General features: G+C 42.1%; 1 protein-coding gene across 1 annotated transcript; it reads left to right on the plus strand.

The window, feature by feature from the left end:
* Positions 1-3482: 3482 nt before the first annotated feature.
* On the plus strand, positions 3483-18279 carry ano7 (anoctamin 7). Its single transcript, XM_035384396.1, has 24 exons — positions 3483-3645; positions 5212-5363; positions 5675-5729; positions 6701-6849; positions 8233-8340; positions 8610-8746; positions 9755-9812; positions 10320-10430; positions 10633-10798; positions 10918-11008; positions 11240-11336; positions 11563-11706; positions 11964-12101; positions 12525-12623; positions 12728-12830; positions 13158-13269; positions 13770-13824; positions 14121-14218; positions 14526-14695; positions 15572-15777; positions 15884-16023; positions 16264-16354; positions 16951-17070; positions 17387-18279. Exons 2-24 carry the CDS (start codon positions 5262-5264, stop codon positions 17534-17536), a joined length of 2700 nt encoding a protein of 899 aa, XP_035240287.1. The 5' UTR covers positions 3483-3645; positions 5212-5261; the 3' UTR covers positions 17537-18279.
* The last annotated feature ends 675 nt before the right edge of the window (positions 18280-18954 follow it).

An 18954-nucleotide genomic window follows, 5' to 3' on the forward strand; every position in this document is an offset into this window, starting at 1 on the left:
ATCCCACTTAACATCACTCCAATAGTAAAGCATGGTGGGGAAAGGATCATGTTATGGGGATGCTTCCCTTTGGCAGAGAGGGGAAAAGTGTCAGACCTGAAAAAAACATACAGTGCAAAGCACAAGCAAATACTGACAGAAGACCTGTTTCAGTCTGCTAATGATTTTAAATTCAATACCAAAGCTACGTGGCCTCAGACCCATCAAATTTAGGGCACTTAAATTAGAAAAACTTGAAAATTTGGGGTACAGAAGCAAAACGTGACGCAGAAACGAATTTTTCAAATTCCCAAAAATATTTGTAGCTGCTTTTAGAGCAAAAGGTGCTCCTGTCATGTATATTCATATGAATATTTATGCCGTGAACAATTCTTACAATGGTACTGTACTATTTGTGACTTCATTTCAGACAAAATGTGCTTGCCTCTTGGCTGGCTGTGGGTTGCTGAGAATTCAAAGCTCTCGGTCATTAATTTTCTTGAGCAAGTGTCAAATCCTTCTCAATATGAAAGGACTCACATATACCTGTGTCTTGAGCTGCTGCCACTCACTCAACACTGGCACACTTTGCAATTGGTAATGGTAATGATTAGTGCATGTGATTGTCTGGCAGTCCCAGAGAACAGGAACATAAGGTTCATTTTCTAGATGGTTGACAGATTAAAGCAAGGGAAATGGAGCTGATAACAGCCAATCAGAGCTTGGGCCTCAGTCACACTTCCTTCACTGATCAGAGTGCCAGTTCCTCTGCACCAGCAGATTTCCCTCTGAAACACTTCCCCCTTGGACACTCAAATCTCACGCAGGCATTGAAAAGTCCACACGCACCAATTATTTTACTGTATGCTCAGGATTACATGTCTTGTGTGACATTAAAAGGCAATTTATGCATGTGTATTCTAGGAGGACCTCACAGCATTTGGTAAGTCAACAAGCACTCTGCTATCAAGTTCTGAGACCTTAACACCTGCAGTGGATGGCCGCAGGTTTATTTCATTAGCAAACAATTTGGAGAAAACTTTTAAACAAATCTCAGCTATGCTATATTTAAAATTAAGTCAGATTCCGCAGCATGCAATCTACACTGATACTGAACAAAGTCGTAGACATGACCCACAATTTTAAATGTAATTGTTACTGCGTGAATTGAAAATTGAAATAAAATATCATGTCTTTCCTAGCCACAATCACACAATTTGCAAGACCCAAGACAGCAAGCTAACAGATAAAGTGGGTGTTCTATCTTAAAAATACAGAAAGTAGAATAGGATTAACATTATTTCACTATGTGATGCATCCTGGATAAGTTCTGAATAGGAGAGAAATTGGCTCATGGATATTACTCCTCATTTGTATCCTCTGGCTGCTGAGCTCTGTAGCTCTTTAAATCAACAGTGGCCTCATGGTGTTTTCCATAGACAGTTTAATCCCTAAATGGCTATTCACTTCTAAGGGACAGCCTGATCTAGGCACTGGCATGATACACCAACCTCTTCCTAATGAATGATTTCATTATGCACAAAGGTATATAGCATTTTGTAAATACTGTTTCTCAGACCTGAAGCTTTGTACTTTATTTTGGAACTGTTTTTTAAACTAGTCTTCATGGTAGAATATTTGCTTGAAATTCACTCTCTGAAGAACCTTGCAAAGACAGTTATATTTAATTTGATTTATTTCCATGAAACCATATCTGAATCAGAAAGTCTGAATACTTTTGTAAACTCTCTGTGTATGTGACACCTTTAATGTTGGCTAGTTCTAGACAATTCATTTAAAACAAAGGTTTGTTTTTGGCAAGGCTGGGTTATGATGCCATGTTGTAGCCATTACAGCACACCACAGGAGCTAAACCTACAAGTTACTGTAGTGTCCCGTGCTGTGCATTATGCACTGGGTAATTACTGTGTTATTTTTGCTCACTGAATGTGAAGCAGGGATACTCAAGTCTGGCCCTTGAGGCCTGTGGTAATGCTAGTTTCCTTTTGTACCTGACATTTAATTCATGAATAAATGCCATTGATTGGTCAGAGATTTAACTCACCTGGAGTCCCAGGTTTAAATAAGAGTTACTGAAATTGGAATGTACATTTGCATAGTCACTCCTCTAGGTGGCAGTGTGAGACCTTATCCTTTTTCATCACAGGACCAACGTTACAGGAGTTCTGCATGTGGCTGATTTTTAAAAATGATTGTCCCCTTTTCTCCCCAATTTTGAAAGCTCAGTCATGCTCACTCTTATCATAGCCTGTTTGGGAGAGCACAGACAAGCATGTGCTGGCACAGACATGAGCAGGGGGAAGACATTCCCCATGTAGCTCACCAGACAGACTTGTGAGCGCCAGATCGGCCAGTGGGACTCACAGGTGCGTGATGAGAATATTTCACCCCTGCTGCCTGAAACCCTGCCGTCCCAGGAAGAGCCCGGGCAGAGCCTGGCTGCTGGTAGAGCCAGCTGTGCATCATCCTGCAGAGCTGCCAGCCGCAGCTGGTACTGGCACAATCCAGATTCAATATCACACCGTGGGGCTGATCTATGCATGGGAACAGTGCCTTGAGACAGGATGAGCCACCCAGCAGCTTCTCGGTGAGGCTCATTATTTGCATAGTTCAACTTCTGATATCTCAGTTAATCACAGGCAAATTTAAAGTTTTGTTGAGTTTTAACCAGGAAGAGCTGGACGATTGGCAGACACAATCTTTTTAAAGCCATCGAAGAGACAGGTTTATCCTTCTGTCTACATCTGAATCAGCAGCAGCGCTCTAGGATGTTAGTTTTTGTTCATGTTGTTTGCATTTAGAATAACCCTAGGAAGATAGAGAAGCAAAGGGCAGCTCCACCTTCATAGCAAACATGAGAAGGATCACTGAAATATCTCTGCTTCTGCATAACTCTGCTCAAACACGAAATGGCGGAAGTGTCCAAGCAGTGAAGGAATAGCGTGTGACCTTACCTATGTATCTTAATATGTATGTATCTGACTCCAATTTAACATTACCTTCTCTCTGAAGACAGTTATGCATAGATTTGCATAGCATGCAAAAGAGAGTATAGTCTCTTATCTTTTGTAGTATGCCTCTATATAAGTTTCAGTCTGTCTGCGAGACCTGGACATACCTGTGGCTGTGCTTAGCCTACAAATAATAGAATGATGTATTTTTGAGATGAACTATGTCCTGTGTGCAGCCTGTTAGGGGTGACAGTTTGTCTGGGGGACTGCAGGTTACTTTAAATGGTAGTACTGTTTGTTTATTACAGGTTGTTGGTTCCCTGTTGGAACTGTTACCACTGTAGTATTCTTCTGGGGGTTTGAACATAAGTATTTCTGCAATCTGTAAACAACCATACACTTCTCTTTCACTTGCTTTCTCTTGCCCTATCCCTCCCTCTCTCTCTGCCTTTGTCTCTCCCTCCCTCCCTCTCTCACTCCCTTTCTGTCTGTATTTTCCCTCCCCTTTTTTATCTCTACTTTCAGGAAACATTTATGATCAGTGCTTTTGTTCTCCTATCTGAATCAAACTCCTGCCCTGGAGATTTCTTTCTCAAGCAAGAAGAGGAGATCAGAGCGGGACTGGAATCACTGAAGCCAGCTTGGATCTTCCAGAAACTGACGTCATTTAACAGTCTTCAGAAGGAGTTGGAAGGTATGTCCTGCAGGTCTCTGAGTTTTGCCTGTGAGGGTGCAGAGAGGTGCTGCAGTGGAGCGGGTAGGCTGTGGAACTGTGAGTGGCTATGATTACCCAGTGTTTCCCAGGCTTGTGAAGGAGAAGCCTTTTTGCCTGTGAGAGATTTAATGTCTCTGAAACTGTGTGGGAAACACTGACGAAAAAAACAATGGAACGGATGTAATTACTTGAAGTATTCCCCAAGACCAATTCTCATTTGTAAGCAAGGGTGGGAGCATAGTAGACCATTTCTAATGGTTTAAGTTCCTGTATTCATTATGTTGCTCATTTAAATTATTTGGGCTTTCAGTTTAACAAAGGTATATTTTTGTCATTTATTTTTGAATGTTTTCAGGGGGTAATAACAGCTTTGACATGAGGTTTGACATGAGGTTTGATCATTGGTTTATTTTATCATTCGGAGCCCAAAAACAATAGTAGTTATTAAATGAATATAGTGTAAACATGCTCTGTGTTTGAGTACAAATGAAATGTTGTCCACAGCAGGTCAGAGATGACAGGTGGCAGCCAGAAAAAAACACCCGGCAGAGTCAGAAATGCATTTTTCAGGCAACTTTTATATTGATCAACACCGCAGTGCAACAGACAGAATCTCAAAGTTCTGCCAATTGTGTCAAAGGCTGCAAAAGCTATACAAGGTTTTATACAATCTGTAAAGCGACAATATTTGAATTCTGTCACTCTAGATGGTCAGGGTGACTTCAGTCAATAGTACTTTTTTGACATTTGTATTTAAAATATCTTGTTAGGTGAAAAAAAAGATTGTGTCTTCTGCAATGAACAGCTGCACTCCCCTGTCCTTCCCATGCAAAGCTTGTATGGGTGGATGGGGCACAGAAACAATCTGGCCCCTAAGAAAGGGCTCCTTAGTGATTGATGCGAAGGGATGACAGGGGGAAAAGATGGCATAATAAAGAGCATTGCTATATGTAGCGGGTGTAGCTTGGCTAGCTTGCTAGTGAGCACATAGCTGACTGGTAACGCATTTCTCTTTGGAGCCTGTAGGTGAGTGAGAGGCCGGGTTCAAATCTCCCCTCGAGCAAGTGCATCAAACTGCCAGAATAGTCCAATAAATATGATAATAATAATGTGGCAGCAATCGTGTGTGCTATATCACTAAAGTGAGTGTTCAATGATTAGTGAAGGGAATATGTGATGACATGCATGTGTGCCTGTTTTTTTGTCAGAGTTTGTGTTGTGTTATTGAAATTTTGAAACTGTCTTGAATTCAAAATGTATTGACAACACAGGGCTAAAGGAGAGAGTTAGATATGACAGTGACAATGAATAATTTATATACTGTATGTTTAAATACTCAAAATCACATGAATATCATCAAACTATTTATGTGAGCATTAGTGTAGGGTTATTATGTACCATACGCACAAACACTCTTACCATGAGATGCTGTGAGTAGTGGATAGATAAAAGAAAACACAATAATCAGTTAGTTTGAGTATACAGGGGGAGAGCTACGTTGGCATTCAGTTATGTCCCTACAATAGGTAAACTTTTGTGTCCCAGGGTAGTGAGGGGGAGTCTGGGTGAGGGGAACAGGAGGGAAGACACTGAACATGGCTGCCATGATGAAGAAGAAGCAAAAAAAAGAGGACAAAGCCAACCTCATTGCCATGGCGATGCAGCCAGACCTGAACTACGGCAGCATGGTTACTGAGGTAAGCGCATTCATAAATGTGTGCCAGAATTCCACTTCTCTAGGGTGTGTGCTTGTGTCTTTCCTCATTTAAGTGGCAGCACTCATCTACTGTATGTTGTAGAATTAGGCAGGGACCCAACTTCCTGTTTTAGGGTGGGGGGGAGGGGGCGGACCTGCAATTAGCACTGCTGAGTACAAAGGCAGGATGCTGAAACAGTGGTGACAAGTCAAAAACAAAGATACCCAGCAGCCCACACCCAACCAGTTTCATAAAACACTCCTCTGACAGGGACAATCTTTTGAAGAATCTTTATATGTCTGTGTGTCCAGGAACAGGTCACTGCCCCGGACAGGAACGTGCTCAGCGATGGGGTCACCCGCATTGGTGAGTGAAACGAATGAGGAATGGTGACAATTCATTTGCGGGAGAGGACACCAGGCATCACAGAGGTGCCTCAGTAAAACTAAACTATCTTGACTGCACTGCAATTTGCTGCATTTACATTCACAGTAATAATTTGATTACATTTGATGTTCAACCCAATTAAGGCCGTACTCCAATTATGAAAGTTGCCATGCAAATGCCTTTATCTGATTATCTTAATCAGGGTAAGGTCAAACTCAGAGTAAACGTAACTCAATTAATACAGCGAGATTTTTGTTCAATATTTTATATTACTGGGGTAAGTAAAGGCCTTAGTCAGATGTCTTCTGGCTTTTTAAAACTGTGCATGTGAAATCTCTTCAGTGAACCAGGGGTTGTTTGTACAATTCAAAATAAAACCAACATGGTGAACAGCAACACACAGAGAAATATGAGGTGGGTGGTGTAATTACTAATTAATGATTTTTGGACAGGAGAAACTACCTTCATGCTTAATCAAATTGCAAGAGTGGGTTATTACATCAGTTAGTAATTACTGCTGACTTTAGCCTGATTATTGATAGAATCCATCTAAACCTGAGAATTTGTGTTATTCCAAACTATGTTAACGCTTAATGGTAATATTGCCTTAAACTGATTACTCTCAATAATCAAATTATTAGTGTGCATGTTGTACATTGATCATTTTACTTACTAGTATATACCTCAGGGCTGAACGTTCTTTTCTTTGATTTTCCTCTTCCTTAATGTGCTTATACTATGTGTGTGTATGTGCATTTGTGTGTGCATTTGTGTGTGTGTGTGTGTGTGTGTGCGTATGTGGGTGTGTGTGTGTGTGTGTGTGTGTGTGTGTGTGTGTGTTTGCATATGTGTGTGTGTGTGTGCATGCATGCGTGCGTGAGTGCGTGAGTGCGTGTGTGTGTGTGTGTCTTGCATACATGCACATTTGTTGGTGGGCTCTGTCTGTACAGACTTTGTGCTGGTGTGGGAAGAAGGACTCCCAGAGATGAAGGGTGAGAAAACAGAAGAAAAGGCGTCCCATTCTCATAAGGATTCACACAGGAAGTGGAGGGAAAACTTCCTGACCAAGCTGCAGGCTGCAGGCATCCTTCTAGAGAAGGTGGGCGATGTCTCTGGGGGTCAAAGGGCAGGGGCACACAAGATCATCATGGCCTGCTCATTATTCCCTGCTGGACTGCTGGCGTTTTGTGGATCACAGTCCAAGTGAATGTAGCCTGAGGGAGAATAATTGTGTAAATATTTGTTTTGTTCTTCAGCAAGCCAAGCCTGGTGCTCAACCAGTTGCCTCAATGTATAACGGTAGTCTTCAATTCAAGGTCTGTTAACTTCCAGGGCGCACCAGAAGTCCATCTACCTACACTGTACTAATAAACTATAAAATGTATCTAAATAAAAATAAGATATAAATCAACATGACTACTATCCTCATAGACCCAAGAGATATACTACACTTTCTGTTATCTTGTGTTTCCTTGCACAGTGGCAAGCAAAGACAGGTCCCAGAGTAAGCAAAGCAGTAGCCTGCCCTAACCGGTTTGAGTATATTAGGGATGGAAATAGCTTTATTATATGCATGGCGGGGCTGTCGCACAAGATATTATTTGAAGTTATTACGAAAAAATAAGAGAGTACCAGCGCATTACTGTTATGTTCTCAAGGAATTTATTAAGCTTAACCAGATAACAGTGACAGTATTTAGACCATTCTGTCACATTAATTAATTAATCATTGTAAGTGTATTGGCAGAAACAGTGTGATTACATTACAGTAAATGGATTATAATCACTTAGCAGATGCTCTAATCCAGTGATCACTACACTGGGATTTCTTACAGGATTATGAGATTGGAAATTGGATAATATTTTGAAAAGAAATGGCGACTGGAACTATTTTTCACTTTTGAACCAAACTTTTCATGGGTTTGTGTTACTATTTTGTTTGCAACATGGTTTTCCAAACCACTTTATTTTTATAGTTTACCAAACTGCAGCCAGGAAGAAACTCTTTTTTTTCCAGTGCTTCAAGGGAACAACCAAAGAACCAAGTTGATGCACAGAGCAAATAATGCAGGTTCTGCACTGTTGCAGTACGAGTGTGTTCTGTTTTCAATACTTCTGTTGTAGTATAAGACAGCCATATTCATTTACGGTAACTTATACCACAGAAAATGTTGCTGAGTTTTAAAGAAATGTAATCTCACTAACTGCAATATACCTTTTGCTTCTGTCCCCATATTTGTGGACTGACAGTAGCCTACATACTACTGAGTGTGGATCCTGTGGAAAAACATTTCTATTGTATTTGCACTTTCATAAACAACTAAAATGTCAGTGTAAGAGACAGCCATTAGAATAGGAAAAGATATAAACATTATCATCAAACCTCATCATTATCATGTAATGCCTACATATGTTCCGGAATGTGTAACGAATGTGCTATGCTTATCCTTTTATCTGTCTGTCTGCATGGGTCTGTCTTTTAGATGGTGGTGGATAATGACACAAAGCAGATCACCTATGTGCTCCTCAGTGCCCCCTGGAGTGTGTTGTGTTACTACGCTGAGGACATCAGCCTCAGAGTTCCCTTGCAGGTTCGTCAGTTACCTGAGATCCGCAGAAACAAAGACTGAGAGAAACACACAGATAATCACAGACTGATAATCACAGGCAAATTGATTCAAACTGGACACTGACACGCACACACATACATGGAGACTCATAGAGACTTGAAATGAACTGCAACCTTTTAACACACTGAGAAGCTCAAGCATTGCACTGAATCTGATCATTAAGTGTTGCATTGGGAAAACTTGACAGAGGAGATTCATGTTACTTCTTGACCAAGAACAGTCTTTGGCAGGAGGTTCCTCTCAAAACATGCAACTGGTCGGAAAAGTTCCTTCGGAAACTGTCCATCCCCAACCTGATGGCTGAGGATGTGCCCAACCAGCCACCAGACTTCTATGCCTGCCAGTTCCACGCACACAAACTGGACAGGTATGGGGAGGGTGGGAATGTCACTCTTTTACTATTTGTAATGTGTTGTCATTCATCCTTGTTGTAAAAATGAAATGATATGAAAATATCTTTTGAATATTTTGAAGATCCTTTGAATTATTTGCGCTTATACAAACAAAAGATTCCTGTTTTCCTTACTGAACCTACAATCTCTGATAATGCATTTTTTCTCGTGCCTGCACCCACTCATAAAACCATAGTTGGGATTTAATCAACATTTGTCCATAAATTGAACTAACACTTAAAAGAAACTATTTTTTTCTTCACGCACAGTTTGGTAAATTCAGCAATTACTAAAACTAACTCCTAAAACTGAGTTTGTGAAGAAAATGTCTCAGCCTGGAATTTACTTAAAGGTAAGGTCAATGTTGGCTGAATACAGGCCCATGCATTCTGCTCCCCCATGGAAAAATAAAGTTATTCTATTCTATTCTAATCTATTCTGTCTGTCAGACAACTGGGCAGTTTCCTCACAGACAGCGACGGGCCAGTTTTATCCAGCCTCATCGAAAACGCCTGATCGATGGGAGGAGGCCTTCTTGCGTGATCCCTGAGTGGGGATGTGGCCCATGATGCAATGCTTTGCTGAGCTCTTGGCCACAGATGGCACTGGAAAAGCCAGGAGTCAGTATAAATCATGGAGGGGATTACTGTGAAAATAATTCAGCTAAAATACCTTACATATAAATTTTAAAAAAGAATTTTCAAAATATATGTGGCAGCCAATACTTGATATTGACTGGGATATGTGACTGGAACCTGGGTCTCCTCTTTGGTGGGAACACATTGGCAGCAATGCAGAAAGCTTTAAATGGCTGAGGCTCTACAGTCCTATAAAAGCCCAAGGGTTTCTTTCTTTTGTAATCTTTTTGAGCAATGTTCCTCATACATTCTTTTTCTCTATATGTTTTCATCTACATGTGTGCATATTTGTGGGTATGCTTACATATTTGTGTCTTTATTTCTCATGTTCACCTGCATCTAAAGGTATTTGGGTAGCGACAATAAGGACACTTTCTTCCAGAACACCCAGAGACACGAGATTGTGAGTGAATTTACATCTGTCAGCATTTATCAATTTTATTTCTATTTTATATAACATTCCAAGGAGAATATAAAATGTATATCATAATTATATTTGTTTTTACAATGTACATATTCAGAATTTACAGCTGGAGATTTAAGTTAAGGCACAATTCCTTGGTCAGGGAACAAGCTTCTGTCTCACCAGTGATTCAAGCCATGATTTTGCAAGCCCAGAATGTGTGAAACTGAATCCAAACAATGGAAATATTTATCTCCAGCCTTGTTTAAACTTTATTTCCAGGAACTACTGTAAATATCAAAATGAAAAATCAATAATACAGAAGACAGTTCAGTTTGTGTATGTCTTCATGTGTACACATACATGAAAGCAGGTACAAATTGTGTGGAGTGCAAAGGAAGTGCAAATCCAGTTATGTAATTCACAGAGAGAACGTAGTGGAGACCGTAGGGCCTAGCAGTACTGATAAGCCAATGTGAAAGAACTGTCTCTCTGGCCTACATACAGGTATATGAGATTTTGGCCAGGACACCCTATGGAGTGGTGAAGAAAGGAGAGGTCGGAATCGACAGACTGGTCAACGAGAAAGTCTTTTCAGCAGCATACCCTCTTCATGAGGTAAGACTTCCCCTCCCTCAGCTAATAAGGCTGCACCATTAAGTCAAAGGGCAAATCCCCTACCCCCCTCATTTATGAGAGGAAACCTCAAACCTTAAGCCAAGGATCTTGGTGGTTAAGGAGTACTGTGGCCGAGAGATCTTTACGCTTATACTTGTTGCTGACTGAGAACACCCCCCCCCCCCACTCCACTCCCCCCCAGGGTCCGTTTGAGATGCCTGAGGGTGATGTAGACCCAAAGACCTTGAGCCTGCGCCAGATTCTGCACCACTACTGGGCACGCTGGGGCTGCTGGAGGAAGTACCAGCCCCTGGACCACGTTCGCCAGTACTACGGGGAGAAGATCGCTCTGTATTTCGCCTGGCTGGGTATGACAGAGCCACTCGTGAACACTGCCACAACAAACATGCAAAGCTTCCAGTGGCTCGGGCCACTGCTTGATTACATTGTATTCTCACTTACGTTTTTCTCGCTCTTGTTCTCTCAGGATTCTATATAGGTTGGCTGTTGCCTGCTACTGTGGTGGGAACAGTAGTGTTCCTGTTTGGAATTTGGGTTGTGGTTACTGATGTGCCAGCGTGAGTAGGATATATTTTTTTGTGTGTGTGGTTGGGGGTTGGGGTGGGGGACGGTGTTGAAGGATGAAAGGAATAAAGTCACTTTCTAGACTGCTACATTATAATGAAGTGATATTGTACCACCGCACAAAATCAGAATGCCTCTTGGGATGCCACGCAAAAAATAAAATAAATAAAAACTGGGCTCTTGCCATTCTTTAACCCCTAAAATGTATCGCTCCTGTTTCACAGTAAAGAGCTTTGTGACAGTGGAGGCACCTACATTATGTGTCCCCTCTGCGAAACCTGTACCTACTGGAACCTCTCCAGCATCTGCTTGACCTTCAAGGTATGTGCAACAAGTGTGTGTGTATGTGTGTGTGTGTGTGTGTGTGTGTGTGTGCACGCACACGCATGTCTGTGCATGCGTTTGTGGCTAAATTAATCTGCTTTTCTACCGAACATGACTGCCAATTATGGGATGTGGTTTTTGCTGTGTGTGCATGGACATATGTACAGTATATACATGTGATATAGGGTTTTAGTGTATGTGTCTGTCTGTCTTTGTCATGAAGGCAGGGCTGCTGTTTGACCACGGGGGAACAGTGTTCCTCAGCGTCTTCATGTCTCTGTGGGCTGTAGCCTTTCTGGAGTACTGGAAGCGCACCAACGCTGTCCTGGCCCACCGCTGGGACTGCTCTAACTTTGAGGAGACCGATGTGGGTAGAGACTGGAAGCAACCTCCCCATTTTGTTTTGTTGTGTCCAATCAGTGTAGAACCTACATTAAAGAATTAATTCTTTCATTCTGGCACTGACTGATTGGGTGCCTTAGTGTTACAACTGTGCAAAATTCAAGCAGAGGAATCAGACTATCATCCAACAGGAAGTGTTCAATAGCAGGGCAGTCAAATACAGTATACACTCTCACACAGGCAGTCTGTGCCTCTAACTGGTGTTATCTCTCTGTGACCCAGGAACGCCCAAGGCCAGAGTACTGTGCCTTGGCGCCCATGACCATACGTAATCCTGTGACGGGTGCGGAAGAGCCCTACTTCCCTGAGGGCACTCGGTTCAGACGCATCCTCACCGGCTGCATGGCCATCGTCATCATGGTGAGACCTTCCGGTTCTGACATCGTCACTCTGAGACAGCATTTGGTGACCTCTGTTAATACCCCATGGAACACTGGCAGAGAAGCAGCTGTGGATGCAGTTTACTTGGTTTCCAAATTTTCAGCCCTATCCTTTATAATTTGAGATGATACATTTTTTTTTCTTTTGGATGCAAGCAGTAGACTGTTTTGTTGGACTCTTTCTCCATAGAGAAAAAATATATCTTGTTTATTTGCTGAGTATCATGTTCGAGCACTATTATTGTGAACCTCAACAATAGTATATCTCTGAGATCACCACATGGAGACTCCTGACCTGCTCCTGATTCAGTTCTCTTCCAAAACACATTGACCAGTTGACATTGTAAACCACTGCCTTCATTCCTGTCCAGGGTGGACTGAGTGAAATATTTATGTCTCGCAGATTGCGGTCGTCGTGATGTTTCTGATTGGCATCATCATATACAGAACCATTTTGCACATCATCATCTCCAAGTCCAAAAATACCTTCTTCATGTTCTCTGTGAGTCTCCACTCATCTGTGAGAAATAAAATCACATTAATTGATTTGTGTAGTCCTCCTCTTTTCAGTATGCGCTGAGCCTGCTGCTCTGTGTCTCCCTCTAGGCTGGGAGGATAGCCAGCATTACCGGCTCTGTGCTCAATCTCATAGTGATCCTGTTGTTGTCCCAAGTGTACATCTCCCTGGCCCGAGTGCTGACACGCTGGGGTGAGGGCAGCGCCAGAGGCAGGCACTGTTGCTCTACACATTAAAGGCAAACTGAAACATGCAAATGTGCATTAACGTCAGGTCACATTACATATACATACACTCTCTCTCTTTCTCTCTCTCTGTTACACACACAAACACACGCGCACACGTATACACACACACACACACACACACGCACACGTATACACACACACACAAACACACACACACACACGCACACGCGCACACGTACACACACACACACACAAACACACACACGTATACACACACACACACATGCACGCACACACTCTGCTGCATTGACTGTTGTCTTTCTTCCTCTAGAGATGCACCGCACTCAGACAAAGTATGAGGATGCTTTTATCCTGAAGGTCTTCATATTCCAGTTTGTCAACTTCTACGCGACTCCCATATACGTAGGCTTCTTCAAGGGCAGGTGAGTCACTAGGGCCAGACCAACAGCAAAAATGAGGCTTGATCCACTGCACCCCCTCCTCCCCTTCCTTATCCACTACCCCTCTAACACCAAACCCTGCAAGCCCCCTCCCCCCTTCCCATAGCAGCTGAGTGGAGGTCAGGGGTGAGTTCAATGGACAAGAGTATGCAACATTTCACAATAGAAGTAGGCATTGTGTGTGGGACCTCACACTTAGACCAGGTGAGTGCATTGTGTCCAATCAATACATTTTTCTTCAAGTAGTTGCTGGTAAATGTGATCCCATATTTAACTGTACAGATGTTATTGCACACTTATTGTAACATCGTGTACAATCATGTACAATCCAATGTACATCATGTACAATCCAATGTACATCATGTACAATCCAATGTACATCATGTACAATCCAAAATTTCTGGATTGTACATGACTGATTCCAGCAGTTGGTTTGACATAGCAAAGCCTTCATCAGAACTGTTTATGATGTTGGTTCCCAGGTTTGTCGGTTACCCTGGAAATCACCAAACTCTCTTCGGAATTCCTAGTGAGGACGTAAGTGACTGAACACCCTCGTACTCTTGTGAGGTGTATTCGGTCGGTGTATTCTGTCTGCTTGTCTCTCTGTGTCTGCAGTCTGGAGAGTATGTTGTCACTCTTGTCTGTCACATGCATAATGACAGTGTGGTGTGTTTTTTTTTATTCATCCTTTATATAGTTATATTGGGCCTTAATGTCCTTACTGGTCAACATAATTTTATCTTTCATAGCAAGAATGGTAGCTTTTCCGGTTTTAAACCAAGTCCTAAAAACAAAGAAAGGTATATGCGTGCTTTGTCTGTCCCCGACAGTGTGGTTCTGGAGGCTGTCTGATCGAGCTTGCACAGGAGTTGCTGGTCATCATGGTGGGAAAACAGCTGATCAATAATGTCCAGGAGTTTGTGTGTCCGTGAGTTTACCTGTTTCAATGTTTTCTCTTTCTCCTTATTGCCATCTTCCTGTTTCTCCATCCATAATGACCCCCTCTCTCTTTAGCCTCCAACTCTTCATCCCCCTGCCCTTCTCCTCTCCCTTTAGTGACATTTGTCTTTATAACCTTCCTCTACATCACTATAACTGCTCAGTCCGTTTGAGGTTTCTGATTCCCCTTATGATGTTTTCTGCACTGCAAGCCCACATTTTATTTGTTTTTCCATCCCCCTCTCCGTCTATCTCTCCCCTTCCCCCCCCCCCCCCCTCTCTCTCTCTCTCTGTAGAAAGTTGAAAACCTGGTGGAATAAGCGTAGGTTCCACAAGAGTGAGGAGAGGAACAGCGAGTTTGAGGGTGTTGATGGGGGGCAAGGGCAGGGGAAGGGCACCACGCCCTGGGAGACTGATTACCAGCTGCTGCTGTGTGAAGGGCTGTTCAGTGAATACCTGGACATGGGTGAGTGAGAGGCACACCTGCACGCCTCAGAGATCTGAGACATCTCTGAGAGGCATCTTGGTCATTTGTAGGAATCAGATCGCAGTGCACATCCATTTTACAGCATCACTGAGGTTAAGTGAGGCAAAACCGTCTGTCTCAAAGCTTCATTGCATTTCAGACCCAGTATCAGTTTAAATGACTGGTCAATGCTGCTGTCCATTTGTACCAAAAGATTTATGCTGAATGCAGGTCAGGGGGTTCACTACAAAAATCATTACAATTATATGATATTGTACATCAAAAACATTCCTGTTTATGAGTTCCAAATTTAGAGCGCTTCACTATTTTAGCACTGTCGTTCTTTCATTCTTTGATACTAAAATAGCCCCTTGAACAAGGGTGCTATTTTTGCACCACACTTCCCACACACTGTTATTCAATCACAGATACAAAAACAGGGATCAAAACTATGGAAAGAACAAAAGCTATGAGTGTTTTCCTATGACCAACCCTTTTTGCTTTGAAGTACCTTTTGAACCTCATTACTGGTTCAAGCAATAAGGGAGGAAACAGCTCATCCAAGCATACCTCTGGCTCCAATAATGTGCTCTGTGTGCTCTCATGGGAAGGAGATGTTAATACAACTAATAATATTAATATACTCATTATAACTGTAGCTGTAGCTGTAACTCAAACTAATTGGTAAATTCAATTTATTGAGCCCAAAAATGCAATTACCATATTGCATTAAATTGCATATAGTAACTGTAATGACCTCATATGTCAACCTGTGATGATCTTGTTTGTGATGATATCACCTATCTAAGTGTGTTTACCGTTGGTGATTTCTCAAGCTTCAGATGACACCTGTCAAACGTCTGTGTTTTGCTATAGTGGTGCAGTTTGGATTTGTCACCATCTTTGTGGCAGCACTCCCACTGGCGCCCCTCTTTGCCCTTATCAACAACTGGATAGAGTTGCGTCTGGACGCTCAAAAGTTTGTGCGAGAGTACCGCCGACCTGTCGCAAACCGTGCGCAGGATATTGGGATCTGGTTCGATATCATGCAGGTCATCACACGTCTGGCGGTCATCAGCAACGTGAGAGACACTTTTATCATGTTTACCCTGAAAGGCGAATTAAATGCATTAGGCCACTGGTCAGATATTTGCCCAGGCATTGTGTAACTTCCTGTTTTGGTACCAGGCCTACCTGATCGCTTTCACCTCTGACTTCCTACCTCGCCTCTACTACCGCTATACCACTGAAAGAAGCCTGAAGGGTTATGTCAACTTCTCCCTCTCCTTCGCCCCCGACAGCTTTGCCAAGAACCACACCCAGTGCAGGTAGCACCACACTTTCCGTAGGTGACCTACACCTTTTCTAGGTACAGCAATTCTGTGGCTCAGTAGATATATTGTAACAATTGCAGGTAGAACCACTCGTTTGTATACAGCCACACTCCCTGCAGGTAGTATTACTAGGTGGTATTACCCAGGTGCTTTGCCGCTTACAGCGCTATTCCTGACAACAGGCAAAATAAATGTTCAAGCTGTTCATAGAACACCTATTGTTTAAACTCTCAGGTATCGAGGCCACAGGGACCATAACGGAAACCTGCTGCCTGAATTTTTCCAACTTCTGGCTATTCAATTGGCTTTTGTCATCATATTTGAGGTGAGTTCCGTATTGACTAAAACTACAACTGAGCTAATTGTCTCATATTCAGCCTCATGGTGTTAAATAGTGGTCTAGAGTTTGGCAGTGTTGGTTTACATGGGAATATTTTTTGCTGGATGTTTTTACCAAATCCTCCAATTGGAAGTATGATAATTGAAGGTTATGGCCACATCTGTACAAAAAGATCTTGGCTGAGGAATTAAGATGTCAGATGGACAGTCCATTTAAATTTTTCATATGGCCCCTACAGCTTCTACTGTGATCTGCGCTTTCATATTTTTTGCAATATCCTGCTGATTACTAACTTCTGACGTAACCAGAGATTTAAAATAAGCAGATGTGATCACTTCTCTGTTAACTAAGCCTGCAGGTGTCACCTGACTAGAAGAAGCTTTGGTTTGCTTATGATTGACAATGACAAATGATCCTTTTAAGAATTTAAAAGAAGTATTTATTTATTTTTAAATACATTTTAACTATTATTTTTGCAAACTGAGGACTAAATAAAGTTCTTCTCTCTCTTCCCCTTTTTGATTTCTCATTCTTTCCCTACTCCCCCTGCTCTCTTCCTCCCTCTTTCTTTCATTCCCCAGCATGTGGTGTTCTTTATAGGAAATTTAATTAACATGATGGTTCCTGATATTCCGGAGGAGGTGGAGATCACACTAAAGACGGAGTATTACATGGCCAAGGAGGCGCTGGCTGAGAACCAGGTGAGGGGAAACATCACACATGTAATCTGGACCCACTGACCAATTGAAACATATTCACCATTTTCTCCCTCTACCCCATACCCTCTCATTACCAAACTTCCACTCCTGCAAATCCTCTAAAATTAAAATGATTCCACTTCCTTCCTCTCCCCCCTCCATATGCTTGTTTACTCCATCTGTTTCTGTTCATCTCGTTCTCCACTCGTCTCCACGCCTGTGAACTCATCTTTCTTCTCTCCGTCACACTTTTTATCTTCTTCATCTCTTTCTCTCTTTTCTGTCTCAACACCCCCCCCCCTTTTTTTTGACTTTACAGTCCCCGGGAAGGAAGATTTTACTGGAGGAGAAGGAGAAAGAGGGACCTGAACTGCGGAGAAGACATAAACCTGACGCCTCCACCTCTTTGCCACGGGACACTGACTCTCCACCACCCTTACTAACCCCCGTCCGTGAGGAACAAGATTGACCCTCCACCTGACCCCAGACCCCTGAAACCCAGGGGTGGTGCTGGGTAAAAAAGTTGCCGTGGTGGGCAGCTGCTTCTTGGTGCATATGTTTACATTGAAAGATTGGAAGAATGCCAATAAGGCAAAGCAATATTTATAGTCTGAGGATGAAGGCGATTCAGTTCCCTGCATATGAGGTATATATACTCTGTTTCTTCCTAGTGGTCAGATGCTGCCGCTATTTTATTCCTTCACATAATACACTACTGAATGGTGGAATTTCCTTTTCCTCATTGGATGTATAGTATGTACCCAAGCAATGCGCTGACATCTATGAACAATTTGATATCACAATAAGCAGTAATGTAAAGCCTAACTCTTAGCTTTTCCTATTATCTAAACTCCATGCATTGACAGAGAGTCATGTTCCCTTGTTGTGCAAAATGATGATAGAGCATAGACATACTTCATTCATTCAAAAACCTCCAGGAATGAGACTATGAAAACTTACTATATGGAAGATGTAGAGTGGTACAATAAGACTATTTGGTACCGTATCCCATTTTATCCCTCTTTATCAATGGGGGGTGGGGGAATGAATGAGAGGAACAGTTTCAAACACCAATACATTTGTTTAATTAAGGGATAATTGGTATCTGTTTACATGCTTTCGCCCCAAAATGTTGAGAAACTGATTTAAAAGTTATAATTTGCATGTTCATAATACATGGTGTGAAGATTACCATATTAAATTGATTCTGAAGTACAACAGTGTTGTTTAAATCAATCAAAACATATTGGCTTTAGGGATGTTCTTTTGGAATTTTTGCATATAAATGACAGTTAGCTACAAGTACAATTAAATAGGTCATCTTCTCAATTGTTTGATAACTATTATGTAAGTACCACAGGATGCCTTTAAATTAAATTTGATGGAAAAGTCAGTGTTCATCGAAATATAGCCTACAAGGCAAGCTCGTTCCAGAAGTCCATCACACAATTGCAACTGTAGAACTGTAGAACAAATGAATCAGGTCCTCTCTACAATTGCCACAAAATGAGCAAGCATCAACATCAAAGTGATTTGCAATGACCCTTCCCTCTAAGGGGACAAGTGGACCCAAACAAGCCACCAGACCCCCTCACTGTAGGGGTCATGCATTCGAGCCTGTTCCATTCTCCTGGCGTACAGAACACATGCACTTGCCCTCTTGTCGAGAATATGGTGAAGAATAAGTTGAACTGACCATATCACTTTTTTCACATTGCTGTAGATCAGTGTTATGGTTTGTGCACCACTGAACTCTCAAATGCACATTTGTCTTTGTAAGGAGGGGTTTATGCACTGCAACCCTACTATAATATCCCTCTCTATGTAGTTGTCGATGGACTGTTCTTGCAGACACAGTCTGATCACATCCAGCATTGACATTCTCAG

The sequence above is a fragment of the Anguilla anguilla genome, chromosome 12, assembly GCF_013347855.1.
Source record: "Anguilla anguilla isolate fAngAng1 chromosome 12, fAngAng1.pri, whole genome shotgun sequence".
Taxonomy (NCBI): domain Eukaryota; kingdom Metazoa; phylum Chordata; class Actinopteri; order Anguilliformes; family Anguillidae; genus Anguilla; species Anguilla anguilla.

Excerpts from the sequence above, each read along its gene's own strand:
- ano7 (XM_035384396.1), top strand. The coding sequence starts at position 5,262 with ATGGCTGCCATGATGAAGAAGAAGCAAAAAAAAGAGGACAAAGCCAAC. Across the intron at positions 13,825-14,120 it reads TCGGAATTCCTAGTGAGGAC|TGTGGTTCTGGAGGCTGTCT; the intron begins GTAAGTGACTGA and ends TGTCCCCGACAG. Across the intron at positions 16,355-16,950 it reads CTTTTGTCATCATATTTGAG|CATGTGGTGTTCTTTATAGG; the intron begins GTGAGTTCCGTA and ends TTCATTCCCCAG.